Source organism: Chanodichthys erythropterus, chromosome 17 (assembly GCF_024489055.1).
Source record: "Chanodichthys erythropterus isolate Z2021 chromosome 17, ASM2448905v1, whole genome shotgun sequence".
Classification (NCBI taxonomy): domain Eukaryota; kingdom Metazoa; phylum Chordata; class Actinopteri; order Cypriniformes; family Xenocyprididae; genus Chanodichthys; species Chanodichthys erythropterus.
Window position 1 is genome coordinate 1,455,267 of NC_090237.1, and position 23,258 is coordinate 1,478,524.

Here is a 23,258-nt window from a genome sequence, read left to right on the forward strand (position 1 = left end):
AACCACTTCCTCTTGCCTTTCTCGCCTCATCTGAGACCGAAGCGGTAGAGCGCATTTTGAGCTTGATTACAGGAGAGATTACAGTTCCAATCCGTCACGTTTTCGTGCAGGTGCTTCACGTCCCTGAGGATTGCGGTGGATTTCTCCTCATTTATGTATCTCGGCGCGTCGGTGGAGCGTACGTCGGTGAGTGTTTGTTTAGTTTGTTTTTTGTTGGGTCGGCTGTTCGCAGCTGACAAGTATTTTTCCATCCTATTTACTGCGTGTGCGCACGTAGAATGGTGGATTTATAATTTTCTCCGAGTTCTGTTCGCAGACTTATTTTGAAAGATGATTATGAAGTGTGAATCGTCACAATCTATATAAATAATGGTACATTGTTAATTATATTTTTCAACTAATACCAAGTAGATTATTTTAGAGAATTACAATTTAAAAAAAAAAAAAAAAGGGGTTTTTTTGTCAGTCCAAGAGCTCTGTTCGCAGACTTAAAGGATGATTAATGAATAGGGATTCGTCACAATCTTTATGTTAATGGAATTGTTACTTTTGTTATTTAACTAAATGCCAGATAATTTATTTTTGAAATCTTGCAGTTTAATTTCAATCGACTAAGATACTGTGATTCGTTACAGTTAAACTTGGTTATTTATTTAATTATTATTTTCCCCTTATCATAGACTGTTATTATTTGAGGTAATTATTTGGCTTGTCATGAGTCACTCAAAATGTCGGTTTTGCCAAACTGGTATACACCCACGTGATGGGCATCGGGAATGCCCCTCCTGTTTGGGTATGCAGCATTTATTAGATGATATTGAAAACCCTTGTGCAGCTGCATTGGAGCTATCTTTGCAGGAAAGAGTGCAAAGAGTCAAATATGTAACCAGTGGTAGCAAAGAAGTGATCCCTAGCACTTCCCCTCATAAACGCAAGAGGCCTGATGATTTCACTAAGTCCTCATGCCCTGACATACCTCAGGATATACGGGAAAGGGCCACAGCAGAACAAGAGCCCGAAGGTGACACTCAATTACAAATTTTGGCAGCATTACGTGACTTAGCTGGTAAGCTTGAAACGCGTAATCCTCCAGTAAACACACAACCATCGGTACTCCCTGTTGCACCTTCTCCTGGAGGTGAATTAACATCAAATCAGGAAAGGAGGGATGATTCTATGGATGCTGTATCACTACATGCAAATAATTCTCTCTATGGTAGTGAGGAGGATGCTGAAGAAAATGAGGGAGAGGAATCTAAATCTGATGTTTCAGAAGTGAATCCACATTCTGACATTCTTTCAAGCATTTTAAGTGCAGCAAGGATCCTGGGCCTTGATACCCAAGAAGAAGTTACAGCTCCTGCCCCCACACAAGGTGTATGGACGAGCATTTCACGTACACAGCCTCCTGCGTCTATTCCTGTGGCTGATGATTATTTACAGATGCTAAGGAAAGCTTGGAATAATCCAAAAGCTGCACCCCAGTTTAACGCAGGTTGTAGGCAGTTTGTTAAAATAAATTATCCCTCTGAGAGTGGCATGGGAAATATACCTTCAGTGGAGCGAGAGATCGCGGCTTTAACCACTTTGGGACCTGATAAGGTTACAGACAACCCTCGATGTCCTGGTAAAGAGTGTCAAAAGACTGATCGGTTAATGTGCCAAGCGTATAATGCAGCTACCCGGGCAGCCCGATCAGGTAATGCTTTGGCAATAGTTTTGGCTGCTTTGAGGAAGGTTGTCAATACAGAGGAGCGTGATGTCATGAATTTGATTGACACGGCACTTATTACACACACACAGCTTACCAGAGACATCGGAGCATCTATGTCTTCTGCAATTTTAGCTCGAAGACAGATCTGGTTAGCTCAAACATCTTTGCCTGAGACTATTAGGAAGGAGTTGACTAATATGCCGGTAGTTCCAGGACGGATATTTCACAATGAGTCCCAGTCTTTACTGGATACTGCTGAGCAGGCAAAACGCAGAAGAGAATCAGTTCAGCAAACTTTTGGTGGACCTACCAGATATGGCCATAGAGCTGCCCATTCCTTTCAGCCCCCACACTTTCCTCGTTCAGAGCCTTGGGGGTATGACAAAAAACGAACTAGGGGATACCAATCTCATGATCGTGGCACCAGACAGTTTTAGGGCAATTCCAGCGTTATGGACGTGACATTTGGAGTCAAAACTTGAAATATAAACGCTCAAAGAATGCATTTAATAGTAACATATTGAACCGTCTATTTATATATTCATAATCCCTTACTAAAGGAGTCCAGACATTAGAAAAATGTCAGTCTATTCAACTGTTTTATATTTTAGATGAGGGAAATATACAGCGTTACGGACGTGACAAAAAAAGTCACTAAGATTTGGGTGACAACATATTTTTTAAGAATTCTGTGAATTACATTGAGCAAACCAAAAGTAATACTGCCCACTGAATGAAGAAGGGTTGGCTCTCCACAGAGCATAAAATAATAATTTTATTTAATTTTTCATGTTCGCATTAATGAGGAAAAAACAATGTTACGGATGTGACAGTTTTCCGTTACGGATGTGACCGGTCTGAAAGCGGCACAAAAGACTTGGTTTAAAACTGCTTTAAAACTTTCACAGAGACCTCAAGCAAGCATTTAAACCACCAAATACTGAAATCTGGGATACCAGTATGGTAAGACTCCACAATTTATCAAGTTTTTACTAAACTTTATACAAATGTAACGTTATACTCTGTAGTGCAAAAGGTTATGGATTAGACCTATTTCTCATGTTGACCAGCATGTGCGTTGTTCAAGAATCAATTTAGAGACCATGATTTTCCTTCTTACAGAACTGCTTGCTAAAATACATTGACAAATATTTATGTTTATCATAAAGCAGTTTAAAATCGCATGTTTTCCCCACAGTCAGGTGAACCGATTGACACTATTGCCAATCGCAATCATGTCAGTTTTATGTTTTGTGTCTAAATGACCACACGGTTTTTCGTCTAGTTTTCAGAGTTTAAAGCGGAGTCTTGAGTCAAAATGATCAAACTTTATTTCAAGTCAAAATTATTGCAATCTTATTATTTTCATTTTGTCAGCTTGATCGCGCGGATTGTGATCAATATAGGCTAGGCTATTCATTTTTAACCAACCGGTAACGCGACATCCCAATTCTCGAGGGAAGTGTCCTATGAGACACAATGCTCTTCTATAAGTTGTACTGTATCATATAGGCCTACCTTTTGATGTTCATATTTCGTTCTCTGGCAAGAGGAAGAGAAGATCGGTTCATGTGCACCTGATCCGCCGCTTACAGGCGCTGCAGTAGCTAATCTGTCACGCGCCGTAGGCTATTAAAGAGCGACATCTATTGTTTAAATTTTGTTATAAAATCGACTGAATTTGAAAGTTAAACCTTTTTCATATTAAAACTAACAAAGCACAAAGAGTATTGCGATTATTGGATATGTTCTGATATGGTAAGCCTGAAACAGATGATAGCAATATAAAGAAGCAAACTCATAGGATTTAATATGAAGCGTCCGTAACGGTCACGTCCGTAACGCTTATTATGGTTGTTCAGAGCAACGTAGTGAAATGAATTGTTGATCCTAATAAGCATAAACATAATTTAGCTTTGCATATAAAGTTTCAAGTTATTTGCATTTATAATTGTTATATGACATAAACTTAATCTTTAAAACGTTACGGACGTGACAGAGTTCTGAAGCGTCCTGACCTCTTTATTCTAGCTCTTATAAATTCATCAGGCAGTGCTGTTATGACTAAATGAGTGTATTTATTTCTCAGGCATGCCTCCATCTTTCTACACAATGCTTACTGCTAAAATAAAGTTTAAAAAATGGGGTCTTTGATCCCTTTTTTGAAAGCATGAAATATGGTTGGTTGAAAATTTAATTTAAGCATTGTTGCTTACCACATATATTGTGGATAAACAAGGCAATTTTCTTAAAATTTCTGTTAGAGCACATTAATACAGTATATTACAGACCTAAATGGACAATTTAAAAAGGGTTTTGTTCTTTTGGTTAAAACTTTTTTTTTTCATGGTAAAGATGACCTTTGCGTGGAATTGCCCTTTACCAAACTCCCCAAACTGATCAGTCTCACACTCCAGTCAGGGGAGGACCTCTTAAAAGGCGTACTACCAGGGGTATTAAACCCCGGGGAGGCCCTGCATAGCAGTCTCGGAGTCGCCGGAGAATGCTCCCAACTATGCCTGGACAGTTGGGAGAAAGTAACATCAGATCCTTGGGTTCTAGATACCATCAAGACAGGATACAGGATACAGTTCCGGCGACGCCCTCCTACCTTTTCAGGGGTTCACGTGACCACGGTCAAAGACCCAGTCTAGGCACAAATTTTGGCCAAAGAGATTAGTCTTATTACAGAAAAAAGCGATTGTGCAGATAAATGCCAACGAACAGCTAACTGGGTTCTATTCTAAATATTTCCTAGTACCCAAGAAAGATGGCAGACTACGACCAATTCTGGATTTACGACAACTGAACAGATTCATAAAAGTGTTACCTTTCAAAATGCTGACTACAGTGCAAATTCTGGAATCCATAGAACTGGGTGAATGGTTCACTTCCATAGACTTAAAGGATGCATATTTCCACGTACCCATCTGTCAGGATCATCAACCGTTTCTTCGCTTTGGTTTTCAAGGTCAGATTTACCAGTACAGGGTCCTTCCATTTGGCCTGTCTCTGTCTCCAAGGGTCTTTACCAGGGTGGTTTCAGCAGCCCTTCGACCTCTTCAATGTGCAGGTTTGAAAATTCTGTCATACCTAGACGACTGGCTAATTTGTGCTCCTTCTCGCAATCAAATCATGAAGGGCACAGAAATAGTGCTTCAACATGTCCAGTCTCTCGGTTTCAAAGTGAACTGGGAAAAGAGCAATCTAATTCCCAGACAACAGACAGTGTTTGTGGGAATTTCACTGGATTCCCAACTGATGACTGCATCTTTATCACCCCAGAGGGTGGAACATTTGCTCAACCTAGCTCAGTCATTTTGTCTGAACAAGAGGGTGAAGTTAATTCAATTTCAGCGATTGCTCGGTATGATTGCAGCGGCAGCAGTTGTGATCCCATCGGCCTTCTCAAAGCCCGTCCACTACAGCGATGGTTGAACAGCTTCCAGTTACATCCCAAATTACACAGACATGCAAGGATAAGGATCACACAAAGGTGTGTCCAAATGTTACGTCCTTGGAAGAACAAGACGTTGCTATCACAAGGGGTTCCATTGGGCAACATCCCAGCGAGGCGGTCTGTGATAACGACGGATGCGTCTCTAACGGGGTGGGGAGCAGTTTGGGAAGGCAGGTCCATCAGGGGTGTCTGGGAATCTCCTTGGACCTTGGAGCACATCAATGTGCTGGAACTCAGGGCAGTGTATCTCTCCCTGAGGGCTTTTTACCCATTGTTGCAGAACAAACATGTTTTGATAAGAACGGACAACATGTCTGCAGTGTACCACATCAATCGCCAGGGCGGCACCAGATCAGCACGATGTCTCCAGGTGACAAAGGAGCTGCTTTCCTGGGCTTTTCCGAAACTCTCGCCACTCAGGGCAGTATACATACCGGGAGTAGTAAACAAAGCAGCAGATCTGTTGTCTCGAACTGGACCTCTCCCGGGAGAGTGGCGTCTTCATCCCGAAGTAGTGAGACTAATATGGAGTCAGTTCGGTATGGCGAGGATCGATCTGTTTGCGACTACGGAAACAACTCATTGCGATCTATGGTACTCCTTGAACAACCAGGGAGGCCCCTTGGGGATAGATGCACTATCTCAAGAATGGCCGAAAGAGTTGTTGTACGCTTTTCCTCCCCTACCGTTGATTCCCCTGGTGCTCAGGAGGATAGCATTGGGCCATCACAAAGTTTTACTTGTGGGTCCAAGGTGGCCAAAGAAACATTGGTTTCCAGCCCTTGTACGTTTGGTCCAAGGTCACCCTTGGCCATTACCGAAGAGAGTCGATCTCCTCTCCCAAGCAGAGGGCCAAATCTGGCACCCGAAACCAGAGACATTGCAACTGTGGGTATGGCCCTTGTTAAGTACTTCTCTAATGACTTCGATGAAGCTGTATTGAAGACAATAAATAGTTCCAAAGCACCCTCTACATGGAGTAACTACTCTAGCAAGTGGCGAATTTTCTCACCATGGTGTCAAGACCGTCAACTAAACTCGGCCAGCTGCAACACCAATTTGGTTCTGCGTTTTCTACAGTCATTCTTGGACTCAGGGAAATCAGTCAATACCATAAAAGTCTACATTGCAGCCATCTCCCACTTTCACACATTAGTAGATGGTATAAGTGTTGGTAAACACCCTTTAGTATCTCAATTTCTTAAGGGTGCACATCGTTTACACCCAGGGAGAGTTATGAGATCACCTACTTGGGACCTTACTATTGTCTTACACTCACTGGTCAAAGCACCTTTTGAACCTTTGGAACAAGCTGATCTTAAGTTCTTGACATGGAAAACAGTTTTCCTCTTGGCAATATGTTCGACCAAAAGAGTTGGTGAATTGCATTCTTTATCAGTCAGTGAAGACTGCTTGAGATGGAAGGCAGAAAAAGCAGGGGTTTTTCTTTGGCCAAACCCGTCATTCCTACCCAAGATCCTTAAGCCTAACACAATTAATCAAGTAATTGAGCTTGATGCTTTCCATCCTGATCCTCTCTAATAGGACAGAGAGAGAAATTATCCAACCCTGTATTTGTACAGAGCATTGCACACATACATTGAGCGTACTCGCCCATTGCGGCATTCACACACACAGCTATTCGTATGCTTTGACAAGAAGTGTACAGGTAAGCCTGTGTCTAAGCAACGTTTGTCTCATTGGATTGTGGATACAATTTCACAAGCATATTCGAACCAGAATCTAACTATTCCTGGTAATCTGGTTGCTCATTCTACCAGGAGCATGGCTACTTCCTGGGCAGCACTCAAGGGAGTAGCACTCTCAGACATCTGTGCTGCAGCTTCTTGGAGTACTCCATGTACATTTACAAAATTTTATAGGATTAATGTGACAAATCCGAATTCTTTGGGGTCTGCTGTTTTATCTGTAGCTAAATTGCCAGGAGAGGGAGAAGATATTGGTCCCTCGTGACCCTGATGTTACTAGTCATCCAGGTAAGACCGTGGTGACGGTCTGAGTGAGGTCGAAATAGATCATAAGTTATGTCCATAACTATGGATCTATGAGACCGAACGATGACCGTCACCATCTCTTGTCACTTGGGACGAACTGGGGCGTTCCAGGCAAGAGGAAGTGGTTTGTTCATCCGGATGTTATATAGCCAACCCCTAAGGTCAGTCACCTGACATTGTTGATATTAGGTCTCGAGGATAGGCGGAAGAATGGCGTCATTCAGGTGACGGTCATCGTTCGGTCTCATAGATCCATAGTTATGGACATAACTTACGATCTGTGTTGATAGAAACTCACTGCAAATGTCCTGTTTACACACATCCCCTTATCCAGTCATAATATTGTGTGCATTATTGAATTATTTGCCTTGCAGAATTATTTTAACAACTTTGTAATATCTTAGAAAGTCTATAAAACTCACATCATCTGTGATCCTTCTCCTCAATGAATTCATAATAGTAAAATAATAAAACAGATAAACATGACTAAAAGAGTGTGATATGAGATAACAGAAGATATCACTTTAAAACATCAGGATTTATTAATTATTTAATGTCGCAATAATTTCTGTCCTTTCCTCTCAATGACTTTTGGGTTGAATAAATTGATCAGTGCTACATACAGTTTACTGATGATTTAATTTAAAGAACTTTTCTACTGCGCTTCTGATTTGGCAGTAAAATTCACTGATTTTGGATGCGTAAGATGTGAAGGATTCAATGGTCCAGTTAGCATGCTACAGCGCTAACGAAGAAGTTCCTGGCTGCTGGAGATGCCGCCGGAAGTGCCGCTACCACATTTTGCGCCGGCGCACGTCACCTACACAAATCTGTCGGCGGGAGAGTAAGTAGGCTGTCAAGGCCATAGTCAAGGCTATTTTATTAAGAAACATCGGAAGTGATTATTTTCACTTAGTTAAAAAAAAAACAAAAAAAAAACTGATACGTATTTTTTTCTGTGAATCCGCAGAAATTATAATGTTAAAGTTACCTAGCTTATTTGGTAGCTTGTTTACGATAGCTTGTTGGTATGGATATAAAGATGTCCGCAACTGTTGAAAATCGAGTAACTTACGTGACGGTTCATGTCGCTTGGTGGCATACATTTGGGGGCGGGGGTTATATGAATGTATATCTAAGGGAACTGACTGTTCAGAAAAGTTTAGATGGTATTTTTTTTTTTTATCTTAGTTCGATGCATTTTAAAGTAGTTTTGCCTTGTTTACAGCGGTAACCATGGAAGCGCTGTATCGCCGCTGTTCCTTAAGCGCCACCTGCTGTCAAGACAGTGAATTTGCGTTCTCATGCAGCCCGTCCGCTTTTATGAAGATTTTATGTTAAATAATTTCACAAAGCTAAAGTCTGAACATTCTGTTTTTGCTTCAAATGTAAAAAATTATACAATCTAATTTAAATTAAAAACTGCTTATGCTGCACGTATGTAGCATCTTTGTTTGGATTTTGATTAAAATTTGAAATGGCTACAGATATTCAGCCTGTAGAGCAAATAAACATCTTGTTCATGTACTCATATTAAGATATTTCTTTTAATTTGTATTATTTATTTATTTGATTTAGGATCTGTTTTAAAATTTCAATTTAGTTTTGTTATACAGATATTTCAATTTCACAGAGAAATATGCAGCATTTTGTTTGAGAAACAATAAAAAGACACTTTCTCATTTAAATCTCATTTTGTTAAAAAAAAAAATTCACGAATCGTGAAAGCAGTATCGTGAGTTGAGCGAATCGTTACATCCCTCCAACTACAACTAACATTGTGATAAGCATATGTGTGAACTGTAATAAGGCTAATACTGTTGTGTGTTGGGTTTTGCTCAATCATCATTTTTTTGGTGACTTAGTTGTAAACAACTTCAAAAATATTGCAATTAATAAATGGTTTTGAAGAAGGATATTTTGGTCAATTTAGTCAGTTTTTCCATTGAACCAAAGAGAAACATTGAGCATAATGGCACAGTCTCCATGCTACACTCATAATAGTAGTAAGGTTTTCTTCTGTATAACGTTACATTCATCCTTATAAGTAAAATTTGGCTGTATTATTTGTGTCCCTTTCAAAAATTGCTCTTGAGAAATTTCATGTTTATTGAATACTGTTTTGATTAAATTTACACCCCTGTATGTGAAATTAGTAATATTCAGTATTATTTAGGGCAGAAAGGGTGGATATAATGCACATTGGGATGCAGAGTCTGTTTACACCTCTCTCTCTCGTCACAAATAGAAAGTGAAAGTAAGTTAGAGTTCACCTGTTGCCATTTTAAGCAGGAAAAATACAAATACGCTACAGAAAAACAGCATCAAAGTGTATAACAGAAACGGATGGTTATCAATGTTTATGCAGGAATTTCCGTGTATCTTTATTTAAGAACCTGCATCTTGTAGTAATTTGATCAAGGTGAGTGTTCATGTGTGGTGACTTCCTCATATTAATATGAATCTCTGAAGGACATTTGAAGTGATTGTTTGATATAATATCTTTTAATAAAGGGTTTCTTTCACTTCAAGGTTTCTTTTGTGTTTGGTGATGTCTGTGATTCTTCAGAAGTTTAACAGCATTTGTGTAAACATGATTGACCTTGAGTTTACACAGTCACATGATCCTTTTTTTCCCCTCTCTCAAGATATGCTCACCTAAATTATGAAGTTTGTTTAATAAATTTAATCATTTAATTTAGTGTCTGAATGTTTTGTTCATTCAGAGTCAGTGGAGGAGATCAAACTCATCAGATTCTCCTGCAGCTTCATCATGACTGATTCACAAGGATCCAGAGATGGAGATTTTTCTCCAGAATGCAGGTACTTTCATCAAACAATGGTAACAGATAACAAAAACTGATCACAGTTGACACAGACACCCAGATCACAGAACCAGATTACAGACATATATTATTTTTGACCTATTTTTGCCTGTGTTTTTGTTTTAAAAGTAACATGAAATATTGAATAAAAAGATTATAAAAACTTTCCTCAAAGTGCTTTTTTGATGAAAGATGAATGTGTTTACTTTAATATTCCTATCATAAAGAATGAACACATCTAAATTATTAAACTGAATCTGTTCTGTTTCAGTTCAGTCCAGCAGAAGAGATCAAAACCAGTGTCCAGCTGTGTGTCTATGAAGAGTAACAGATCTATGGATCCTCCACCAAAGTTCAAGAGTGGAGACAAACGGCCTGATCTCAGGTATATCATATCTATAAAAGATGTGCTTATAGTATGACATTTTGGAATTAGATGCAAAATTGATCAAACAGTCAGTCAGTCAGTCAGTCACTCTAATAATAGCAATGACATCAAGTAAATGTAAGATGAGATTTTTCCCGCTTTACATAATGGAGTAGGTTTCAAACTGAGCATATTTTTCTAACCGCTGGTTCAGATTTGTTGAAAGTATCTGGTCAGAACAGTGATGTTTTACACCAAGAGTACATTACATAACGAAAAGGTGTTTTTTGCACAAATTTCAACTATATTGATATACATCTCATGGAAGCACAAATATTTAAAGACAGTATCTGTTAAATAAAGAAGTGCAATTTTCGAGTCACCAGAGAGAACAAATTAAATGCATAAAGTCAAACAAATGCTACTTGTGGCACCAAACAGTCCAAAACCACCTGGCTTTTTTAGCTACAACTTGTCAACAAGAAGAACTTTTGATTTGAGATCAAGTCAATGCATGTTAAATGACATACCTGCTATCACCTGAAACAGCTTGTAATCTTGTTTAATTCGATTTCTAACATCCACATTAGACTTACACTTAAAAAAAAAAAAAAACTAGAAATACCATATACAGGTGCTGGTCATATAATTAGAATATCATCAAAAAGTTGAATTATTTCACTAATTCCATTCAAAAAATGAAACTTGTATATTATATTCATTCATTACACACAGACTGATATATACACTTGGCGAAACAACGCAAAGTAGACATGCTGACCCGGAAAAGCTTAGGCTGAAAAGGAAGAAAGAATGGCACGATATGCAGTGTTCACAGATGAAATGATAACACAAGCTTTTGCTTTCTGTGCAATCTTTAAAGGCCAACAAATCATTGGTCTCTTGAGTCAGTTGAGCCTTTGTCCTCCATTGTGCCATTAAAAAGAGTCATGTGATCATGGTTGGTGTCCACCTGAGCTGACATCATTCTTTATTCTGTGGTTGTTTTTAATTCCCAATTCCTAATATTAACAATTTAAAGTGGGAGTGGGGTAGGGAAGGGGAGTGACATAAAATTATATATATATAAAAAGTTTAAAAATACAATAAATTAATACACACAGTTTACACAATCTTCTATACTGTTACAACTTGCCCTTCCTGCTGTTACAACTTATCCATGTAGGGGGGAAAAGTTTTTAAGAAAAGCATTCTTTGCACATGACACTAATTTATCCAGTTTAAGAACACAGTAGATTTCAATCCATGTATAATTTGTTGCAGATAAATATGGGAATAATATTCTAATTATTGTAATCAAAGTTTTAAACACTCCCTGGTCTTTCCTAAAACATATATGTTGTGCACATTTACTGAAAACTTCTAAGTATGTATGCTTTTCATTTTACTTAGTTTTAAGACCAGTTCAGTCCAGCAGAAGAGATCAAAACCAGAGTTCAGCTGTGTGTCTATGAAGAGTGACTGCTCTATGGATCCGCCACTACATTTTAAGAGTGGAGGCACATGGCCTGATCTCAGGTATATCATTTCTTTAAAAGTTATGCTTACACTTGTTTAAACAACACTTTTGTTGTTGTTTAAATTTAGGTGCTGCACATCACACATCACTCAAACACGTGATTAATAATTTAAACCAGATGATGTTATGTGTCCCATAATACAGCAAACAAAGTCCATTTTGTAATTTTTGGCTATTTACTTCTCTAACTTGTGTAATAATGTAGTATTTTAATCTTACAGCCATGACTCTAAACTTACTGAAGTCCTCAACACATTGAGATCAAATCTGAGGAAGAAGTTTGAGTGTTTGTATGAGGGAATATCAAAGCAGGGAAACCCAACACTCCTGAATGAGATCTACACAGAGCTCTACATCACAGAGAGTGAAAGTGGAGAGATCAGTAATGAGCATGAGGTGAGACAGATTGAGACACAGTCCAGGAGAGCAGAAACAGAGGACACACTGATCAAATGCAGTGACATCTTTAGACCTTTACCTGGACAAGACAAACCCATCAGAACTGTGCTGACAAAGGGAGTCTCTGGCATTGGAAAAACAGTCTCTGTGCAGAAGTTCATCCTGGACTGGGCTGAAGGGAAAGTGAATCAGGACGTCCAGCTCATATTTCCACTTCCTTTCAGAGAGCTCAACTTGATGAAGGACAAAACACTCAGTCTTTCAGATCTTCTTCATGTATTTTTCCCTGAAACAAAAGAAATGGAAATATCCAGTGACCGATATAAAGTGTTGTTCATCTTTGATGGTCTGGATGAGTGTCGTCTGTCTCTGGATTTTCAGAGCGATATGAGGTTATGTGATGTGACTGAATCAGCCTCAGTGGACGAGCTGCTGATGAACCTCATTGTGGGGAATCTGCTTCCCTCTGCTCTCATCTGGATCACCTCCAGGCCAGCAGCAGCTGATCTCGTCCCCTCTGAGTGTGTCCATCGAGTGACAGAGGTACGAGGATTCAGTGACCCACAGAAGGAGGAATACTTCAGGAAGAGAATCAGTGATCAGAGTCTGGCTGATAAGATCATCTCACACCTGAAGAAATCAAGGAGCCTCTTTATTATGTGTCACATCCCAGTGTTCTGCTGGATCTCAGCCACTGTTCTAGAGAAGATGTTGAGGAAATCATGGAAAGGAGAGATTCCCAAGACTCTCACTCAAATGTACACACACTTCCTGCTCATTCAGACCAACATCAAACATGAGAAGGACTATGAGAAGAAAGTGAAAGATGAAGACATGATCCTCAAACTGGGGAAAGTGGCTTATCAGCAGCTTGTGAAAGGAAACCTGATCTTCTATGAGGAAGACCTGAGAGAGTGTGGCATTGATGTGACAGAAGCATCAGTGTACTCAGGATTGTGCACTCAGATCTTCAGAGAGGAGTTGGGCTTGTATCAGGGGAAAGTCTTCTGCTTTGTTCATCTGAGCATTCAGGAACATCTAGCAGCTCTATATGTGCATCTCTCCTTTATAAACAAGAACATAAATGTGCTTGACCAGATTACCAAACCAACTAATGGAGACAAAGTTTCACTATCTGATCTCCATCAGAGAGCTGTGGATGAGGCTTTAGACAGTAAAAATGGGCATCTGGACCTTTTCCTTCGTTTCCTTCTGGGTCTGTCAGTGGAGTCTAATCAGAGTCTCTTACAAGAACTAAAGACACAGACAGGAAACGGATCTCACAACAATGAGAAAACAGTTTACCATATTAAAGAAAAGATCAGTGAGAATCCCTCTCCAGATAAATACATCAATCTGTTTCACTGTCTGAATGAACTGGGTGATCTTTCACTAGTGAACGAAGCTCAACCTCACATGAGCCGCGGAGGATTACGTGATGTGAAACTCTCCTCATCTCAGTGGTCAGCTTTAGTTTTTGTGTTGTTGACCTCAGAGGAGACAATGGATCATTTTAACCTGAACAGCATATTTGGAGCCGCTAATGATCAGTAAGTGACACTGAGTTCAATCATTACAGACTAAAACATTATTAACACATAGAAACAAATAGATCAGAGTTCTTTAAATCACAGGGCAAAGACTGATTTCTGGGATACTGCATATAATTTGCGGGTGTAAGTCCTAGTAAGGCTGCATATCTCAGCTGTGACGTCATCAAGTGCCACCAAATGCTGTCTCAATTTGAAGGATCCTTTTGAAGGCAGCTTTCATTTCTCATTCTTAATTCAGTTTCAATTTGAAGGATGCCTCAATTGTATCTTTTGTGTCCTTTAATTACCCACAATCCTTTCCACACATTCCAGTTGACAAAAAAAGAACTGATGGAAAATGACTCAGCATTGAGCTTATCTGAGTTTATTATTAAACGTAAGACAAAAATAATGTTTTCGGAGATTAAGGCATGCATGTTTTCTTTTGTTTTGGTGTAAATTAATCATTGCACACAAAACTGCTAATAGTGTTTAATGTTGAGGAGAACTCAAGCCTACCAGCCTCAGAAGGACTGGACTAGGAAAGACACAACCTTAATAAGATGCACCCAATACCAATATGCGGAAGAATCCCGGAACTTCCGGTTGAGGTGGGATGTCTGATTATGGGAGTAAATCCACTTAATTATTGTTTATTGAGTCTCTCCTGAAATTGCGATGATTGACATAGTGATAACCATAGCAGAGGACAGGACAAAAAAATCTGATGTGTCAAATAAATCTGTGCAGTAAGTGTTGTAGTGTAAATGCAGACTAATAGACCTGCCACAGCAACATTGACAAGAAAAAGAAAAAACAAATCTGTGTTGGCTGAATACGTTTAGTAGTTTCTACAGTTAATATTAAAAAAAACTTTTTCAAATGACCTTTTTTAAAGCATTGTTTATTTAATTGAAAAATATTTAAGGGACATTTAATGAAGGTAATGTATTATTTAATGTATTTAATGTATTATTTACTCTCATAATTATTTATTATTAGCATTATTTTATTTCTTTTTTATTTTCAAATAGTGATGCACCTGTCACCCTGAAAGCACAAAACACAGCAGATGAAGTTCTTCAGAAGCTGCTGCCTGTGGTTACAGCAACTAGATCAGCTACGTAAGTAACACTAAGAACAATCATCATTGTTAAAACATTGACATATTTACTTAAAAATGATTAATTAATAGTTTAACAAAAATTGTCACATTTCAGTTTTTAAACAACCTATCTGACAAGATTGTTTTTATCACAAATTTATTTACAGACATATGCATTTATAATGTATGTATATAGACATTTATATTTAGACTTTTTTATATATTAATTTTAATTTAATGTAAATGTTAAAAAATATATTTACATTTAGGGAAAAAAACAGATGTTTTCAATGTATTTCATTATATCAGTTTTTATAATATTTCTCACATAGAGACATACTCTCTAAGAATAACAGTTACATTATCTGACATATTTAATTAATAGTTTAAGAAAGATTGCACAAAATATGAACACAATTAAGAAAACATTCCTGCTTGAATTTGACTGCCGGTGCGTTATGATAATGTTCTGTGACACCGACCTAAGATCTGTCTTACATGGTGATTTGAACTTATGGTATTGGGTTCTCTTTGATTATGAAGTCTCTGTTGATGTGAGAGAGTTAAGAGTGTGTCATTTTTCTCTACAGGTTGAGTAAGTGTGGTGTCACAGATGAAGGTTGTGCTGCTCTGGCTTCAGCTCTAAGATCAAACCCCTCACACCTGAGGGAACTTTATCTGAATATGAATAAATTAGGAGACTCAGGAGTGAAGCTGCTCTCTGTTGTACTGGAGAATCACTGTAAATTGGATAAACTGGGGTAAGATCATCTCTCTGATAGTCACATGATCTGGTGCTCAGATTTTTAGAATAGTTTATAGTGGGACCAAATCAGTATTTGGGATTGCAATTTGCATATAATGATTTACATGAATCACATTCAACATAATCCAAGTTAATGTGTTTGATATCTGAAGATAAAGCTGATTTAATTAATCACTCTCATCACATCACATCACATCAGTGACAAGGCTACGTAAGGCCAGGGAGGCACTGGACCACTGAAAAATAATTTATTTGTTGGAAACAAAATAATATATTTGTGGAAAAGGAGAAAAGTCACACATAAATGACAATAATAATTGCTCAACATACATGAATCTAGTGGATGTCACTCCCTAAACTTTGCAGTGTGTACGTGGCCCCTGGTCAAGTATGAAAAATATTTATTCAAAATCTGAATGGATTATATATCACCTAGAAAGCATGGAAAGAGTATTATATTCCCTTTATATTCACTGAAAAGCTGACACTCATCTAAGTTCATCACGATGATGATCTCATGAAGTTCCACTATAATCAATGAAGCTGTCCACACTGCACAGTGAATCTGTTATTTACTTAATTTCTACACTAAGGTTTTAGCGGTATACCGGTATGATGGTATATTACTAGGGCTGTGCTCAGAATATCGATACAACGATACATCGTCATGAACTCCTGACAATGCGGGTATCGATACAGCAGCTGCCGTATCGTGTCTGTCTTGCTTTTAAATCTAGCCAATCACGTGACGCTCTCGAACGGAGGAACACGTGATCTCCAAATCATCGATCAAAGCGTGCTAACGTTTTAGGACAGGTCGATGGTATATAAATCATGGCTGAACGTTAGCGTTTATCAATCAAGCCAAACCGTCCATTCAGAAACCGAGAAATTTGAAGGCCGATCTCTCAGGTTGAGGCACGAGCTGGCTTGACTGACGTTTTCGTGAGGATATAGTTTATGGACTGTTTTGATTTAGGTAATTACATCTAGAAAGTTAAAAGCAGTGATGGCATATATAATAGAAATATCTGAAAGCGAAACGAAAGTGATATTGGCCTCGTCCAGTGGGGAGGACGCACAAGAGGAGACCTGCGCATTTAATTAGTATGTCTAAGTGTGTATTGTAAACTCATGTAGTGCATGTTTTGTAGACCACGTTAATAAAAACGTATGTTGTTTTAGAACATATTTTTAGTTGATATCCCAAAAAAATCATTTTTACAGATGAAAAAAAAACAAAAAAAAAACAGGCAGTATAGACATTATTATAATATTATATCCGATATAATTAACTAACATAGTTTTCTTACAAGTCAACTTACTGTTGCAAGTGAAATTAGTTATTGAGCTTTGTTGATATGCTTCAGTGTCACTATAATTGTCAATTCAGTTACTGAGGGAGTGACTTTAAAAGCAAGCTTTTAAAAGAAGCTTTTTTGTGACATTTTTTTATACTTAATTTAAATCATTGTTTTTTTTAATGACAAAAACAAAAGTTTTTTTCAGTTATCATGACTGTTATAACACTGGCTATTCAATAAACACATATTACTGTTACTAAACTCTGCTCAAAAGAAATTTAATTCTAAATTGAACCATATCGTGATACGTATCGTATCGTGGCTTTAGTATCGTGATGCGTATCGTATCGTGACATTGTTGGTGATACACAGCCCTATATATTACGGTATGAACACATATGATTATTATATTGTGCACATTTACTTATCAGTATCGGGGGAAAAATAAATCAGATGGAGAATCTCTCCTACGCATTCACAACGTCTTTCCACTTGACTGCTTAGACTCGCAACTTGCTCCACTGACACACATACAGTGGAGATGGTATGGTAATACTTTGGATATTGAAAAAAAATAATGCATGGTTGTCCTCGAAGATAGATATCCAATTTGCAAAAAAAATGTGGATAAAAAGTGGCTGCAAAAGAAGGAAACACATTGAACATTTTTGTCTATATTAGAGAACACCATCTCTCAGTGCAGATAAAGGTATGTCCTGTTTATAACTTTAGTTCGTATGATTTGCAGAGAAATCCTGGAAACCAGTCATGAAAATGGAATTTACAGTATAACACAGATGTCATGTAAAATGCGCAAATTAATGGATGGATGAATAAATCTAAAGTAGATCTATACAATACATCAAATACATACAACCTAGTGTCTGTGAATATTAAAGCACAAAAGACTGCTATATACACTGTTAGCCCGGATAAGTTGAATTTACTTAAAAAAAATGAGGAAACTGGTTGCCCTAAAAAAATTAAGTAATGATTAAGTAATGTGAACTTAAAAATTCAAGTTCATTTAACTTAAAATGTTTTGTAATATTAATTACTTTGTAGTTATTACACATAGTACAGTTAAGTTCAATGTACTGAGCAAGTTCATTTATAGCAACTTCTATTTTACTACAAAATTAAGAAAAAAAGCAAATAAAAGGTACATTAATTCAATTTTGTTTTATTTTAATTCAATTCCAAATACAACATTTTATGTCCTAAAAACATTTCCTTATAAAACGTGAAAAAAAATAATTTTAACAAATCAGCTTATTAAGCACATAAATAGTCTATCTCAGAATCACAACAAATTGCATCAAAACTATATGGTTTGTTCACACTCCTGAGTTCACAATAGTGGCAGTATTCCATTTTAGGTGCCAGCTCACATTTTCCTAGGTTGAGCATTACCTGCTGAATAAAATATAAAGTATTTTTCATACAGTTAGGGTAGTCCAGTTGCAGGGCATAAATCAGTCAGAAAAAAGGACACACAAGTCCTGAGGTTGGTCGGTTCATCCATCACCAAACATCCTTCCATGACGATCTTCACTCATGATGGGTTTAGCTGAGCACTTTATAGATCAACACAGACGATTCTCACTGAAGTTTGCCTGTATGAGTCCTTGTCTGCTGCAACCTAGTAGAGGAAGACAAAGATCGACAAAGACATTATCATATAATAATGCATCAGATAATGGTATTGTCAAATACTCCATGCATCAATACATACCTGGTTTACTGTAGAAAGATGATCTGGCCATTGAAGTACCATCAGGCTGAAGTCAGGCTCGTCATTGACAACTTTTCTGTGAGGAGCAAACATTAAAGTTAAAGTCTTGATTATGGCACCTGATTTTATGGTTTACATGTAATTGTGCACTGTGCAGTATGCAGATTAATAAAATAATAAACGATAAAAAGGCAAATGTTTGGAAAAAAATGTCTGTAGAACTTGCCAAAACAAATGTTCCAACTTCTCATCAACAGCTCCTTGAATTCACACACACCACGACAAAATGGCGTCATTACCTGCCGTAAACCAATGTGTAAGAGGCGTGGTCAAGAGAAAAACTTAATAATTTAAGTGCATTTAACTTAAATTTATTAACACATTCTAATTACATCCACAATTTAGTAGAATATACTTATATTTTATAAGTAATGCAATCAAACTTCAATATTTTAAGTATATTGTAATTATATAGTTTAAGTAAATATAAAATCCGGGCTAAGAGTGTAAATATATAATTTGCTTGTTCTGCGTTGTTTCGTGTATTACATACTCAAGTACGCATGACGTTAATGTTGCTTTCAACATCTGCTGTCTCACAATATGAGGACATGAATACATGAACATCTTCAGAGCTGCTATGAGAGAATGCTTAAAGAGCATTTCATCATTTTATTTGAGAAAAACCATTGCCAAATAAATACACTCTGAAACTCAAAGCTCTTCATTACAACCTGTCAAAATAAAAGTTCAGTTCAAATTGAAAGAAATCATATCAGAAATATATTACTACTGTACAATAGAATGCATTTTTTCTAATTAATAATAATATTAATATTAATACTAAAATTTATTTAAACATTATTTAAGGAATATACTTTGTCCATGTTTTCATTTAGTAAATCTCTGTTGTGCAGAACTTTAAACTAATAAAGTTTATTGCATTCATTTAACTACCAACAGTTTTGATAATATATTTATATTAAATAATACGATACAGAATCCTGAAAAATTCGGAATAAAATACAAAAATGTTAATAAATTATAAATTATAAAATAAGTAGTTAATATAATCCATAACCAGTTATTAAATGTAGTATATTAGACATGTTTTTGATTATTGAAATTTTAATAAAACAAGGGTTAAAGTTTATGATAAAGCATTTGTTCAACCAAAACCTGTTTTCATTCATTTAACAGTCATTTTAACTGATAATAATAATTGATTGTTTTACACTGTATACCGTGAAACCGTGATATTTTCTAACATGGTTATCATGCCATGAAAATCTCATATCTTTATACAATCCTAGTCTACACTTTGTTATAATTAGAGTATTTGTAAGAGTGCAGAAGTCAGCTTTGGACAAAAACTCAGACTTTGAGTGGTGAGTGGATTCTAACTTAAACACCTCTGGTTGGCCATTGTGTTCAAGAAATCAACAGACATGTCTGTGATTGGCTACACTGCTCAATGCTGCAAAACATGCTGCAAATAGAATCCGTTGACGCTTCACCTGTGATTTATATTTTTTTAATTTTGTTACTTGTTTATTTTGTTCATAAATGGATTTTGTTGTTTTCATGAAAATGTTGGTTGACAATAATCACAGTGAAATATTTTTAATTTTCATTATTTTTGTCCCATGTATTGTAAAATTATGTATTTTAAAAGTAGACATTGAAGTCAGCTCTGTTTCACCAAGGTCCACTCACTTCAGAATTTCTGATTTCCTCACCACTGCATCACACGACACCTTTGTTCGAGCCTGATTTACACACAACAAAACTAAACTGAAATAAAAAAAAAAATAGTACAGAACAAATTCTAATGATAAACAGTAAATGTGATGAAAAAATAGGTGCAGAAAGAAAAGCAAATGGAAGAATATTAATTTCTGATAACTTAAGAGGAATCTTGTTTAATTCACATTTATATTAATCAAATTAATCTTTTCTCAGTGTCTGTCTCCATCTATAACACTGATAGTGTGAACACGATTAGATGAATATTTGCTACATTATGTTCTACAGAGTAGAGGTCTACAAAGAAGACCCGAGACCCGAGGACCCGGGACCCGTACGGGTTCAGGACTATATTTTAAATGGTCAGCCGGGTCCGGGTCGTGTCCTAATCTTTTACTTCAGTTCCCAGGTCTGTTTAACATTGTGTGTATACCCGAGCCGATTTGACTCGAAGATCACCCGGCCGTGTTGGGAGTCAGTCAGCGCTGTGCGTGTTTTGTAACTTGCAAAGTATGAGCCGGGAAATAAGGTGAAAAAAAACATGAGCGGCCCCAGCCATCAGAAGCAGAGTGGGCGGAGTTACTGCAAGCGAACGGTGATCATCGAGTTTTACTATTCCTATCGTGTGCAACAGTAGGCTAATGCAAACAAACTTCAAATCTCAAGAGCTGCTTGTAGCCTTGCCCATTCGCATTTAAATAACATAGCCTATTTCAAATCATTAACAAAATATGAACTATCACACAAATGTTTTCTGTGACGCTTAAAGCTTATGTTTCAGGTTGCTCCAGCTAACGCGCATGTCTCATGCGAGCGCACTTTCTTTCTCCTATTTTTATAATAACATTATGCCGTTATATCTAAAGTTTTGGTCAGACTCAGCTCAGAAAGCACAGAAATGATGGCAAATAAGTAATGCTAACGTCACTGAACAAGCAATCATTATTATAGTTCAAAAGGGCAAACAGTCAAAGTTATTTTATTATGTGAGTTGACTCGAGTCTCGAGATACAACGAAATAATGCAAAACTGCAAAGTTGTGACAGTAAGTGGACTTTTAAAGCTGGAATAATAAGTGAATTAAGCATTTCAATCGGCAAGAGGGGAATAATAGATGAACTATCTTGGCAAGCGCATCACAGTCATGTACAAGAGAGAAAGCTATAGCCTACTAATATTAGGTAAGACAACACGTTTTATTTTCGCAACTTGTTTATTGACTTATTAATAGCAATTTGCTGTGGAATAGACCTGTGTGCTGATCGGGTCCAGACGGGTCCGGGTCCAGCTTAGACGGGTCCGGGTAGTACATTTATGGCATTTCTCGGTTCTGCACGGGTTCGGGTCCAACTTTCAAAATAATAGTCGGGCCGGGTCGGTTCCGTGTAGCACATTTACGGGTCTCTTCGGGTTCGGGTATGAATTTTTGGACCTGTGAAGACTTCTACTACAGAGGTTCCTTATTTGTAATCTTTAAAACATGTATGTGCTACTGAGAGAGTTAAGAGTGTTTCATTGTTCTCTACAGGTTGAGGCAGTGTGGTGTCACAGATGAAGGTTGTGCTGCTCTGGCTTCAGCTCTGAGATCAAACCCCTCACATCTGAGAGAACTGAATCTGTCATATAATAATCTAGGAGACTCCGGTGTGAAGCTGCTCTCTGCTGTACTGGAGAATCCTCACTGTAAACTGGAGAAACTGGTGTAAGTTCATATGTGACTCTCACATGAAATGGTGTCACTGTGAATTTTGCAATTTCAATAATTCATAAAGTAATATCAAAATGGAATAAAATGCAGGGAAAAGAACAAATTACTAATCAATTGATCAAATTACTATTCATCAAATAAATATCATGCCTGTTCATATAGTTTAAGATAATTAATATTTTTCTGTTTGAAGTATTTACTCTTTTTTTCTGCTGCTGCTGCTGCTGTGAGTTCATTTGATTGATCTTTAAATGATTATCAGTACTGTAGTATCACCAGCTCATGTGTTCAGTCACACTGAAAAACACTTTTAATCACAATCAACATTTAACACTATTTTAAACACACTTAATCTCAGCACAGTTAGCATTGACATAGTCCAGTCATTTTAATTGTAGGAGAAGTAATGTAGAGGTTTTTTTCCAGGTTTAAAATCTACATCATGTCATTGTCACTGATTATGTCATGGTGAAATACTATAGTTAGTTACTATACTATAGGTGACACATCAGCATCATAATTATTCATGAGACTGAGAGTTCTTATCCCATTAGAAGACATTTCTCTTAATTATTCATGACAGCATTTCCTGCTTGAATTTAACTGCAGGTGTGTTATGATAATGTTTTGTGTTCTGTGACACAGACCAAGATCCATAAAACATGGTGATTTGAGTTTATGTTACTGGTTTCTCTTTGATAATGAAGTCTGTTGATCTGAGAGAGTGAAGAGTGTGTCATTGTTCTCTACAGGTTGAGTAAGTGTGGTGTAACAGATGAAGGTTGTGCTGCTCTGGCTTCAGCTCTGAGATCAAACCCCTCACACCTGAGACTTCTGAATCTGAATGGGAATAATCTAAGAGACTTAGGAGTGAAGCTACTCTCTGATCTGAAGGATGATCCACAGTTTAAACTGGAGACGCTATGGTAACAACAGTTTTTAACAATTTTAATCATCATATTTTCATTTAAAGTTCAAATTACTTTAGTTAAGTTTAGTTTAAAGCTTTATTAATCCCCTTAGGGCAATTAGTTTAGACTCT

The 23,258-nt window shown here is 37.2% G+C and overlaps 1 protein-coding gene across 4 annotated transcripts in view; it reads left to right on the top strand.

Annotated features, from left to right (window-relative positions):
- Positions 1–36: 36 nt before the first annotated feature.
- LOC137005409 (NLR family CARD domain-containing protein 3-like) overlaps positions 37–23,258 on the top strand; it is a 28,668-nt gene continuing 5,446 nt past the window's right edge. For 2 of the 4 annotated variants that reach the window (XM_067366288.1, XM_067366287.1), the window contains exons 1-10: positions 37–186; positions 7,868–8,033; positions 9,916–10,012; positions 10,286–10,399; positions 11,795–11,920; positions 12,143–13,870; positions 14,887–14,976; positions 15,548–15,718; positions 22,037–22,210; positions 22,969–23,142. In XM_067366288.1, the coding sequence (XP_067222389.1) occupies positions 7,910–8,033; positions 9,916–10,012; positions 10,286–10,399; positions 11,795–11,920; positions 12,143–13,870; positions 14,887–14,976; positions 15,548–15,718; positions 22,037–22,210; positions 22,969–23,142 (2,798 nt within the window). In that variant the 5' untranslated portion in view covers positions 37–186; positions 7,868–7,909. Of the gene's footprint in view, positions 187–7,867; positions 8,034–9,490; positions 9,612–9,915; positions 10,013–10,285; positions 10,400–11,794; positions 11,921–12,142; positions 13,871–14,886; positions 14,977–15,547; positions 15,719–22,036; positions 22,211–22,968; positions 23,143–23,258 lie in introns of those variants that run through there. The other 2 variants (XM_067366289.1, XM_067366290.1) reach the window with 2 other exon arrangements.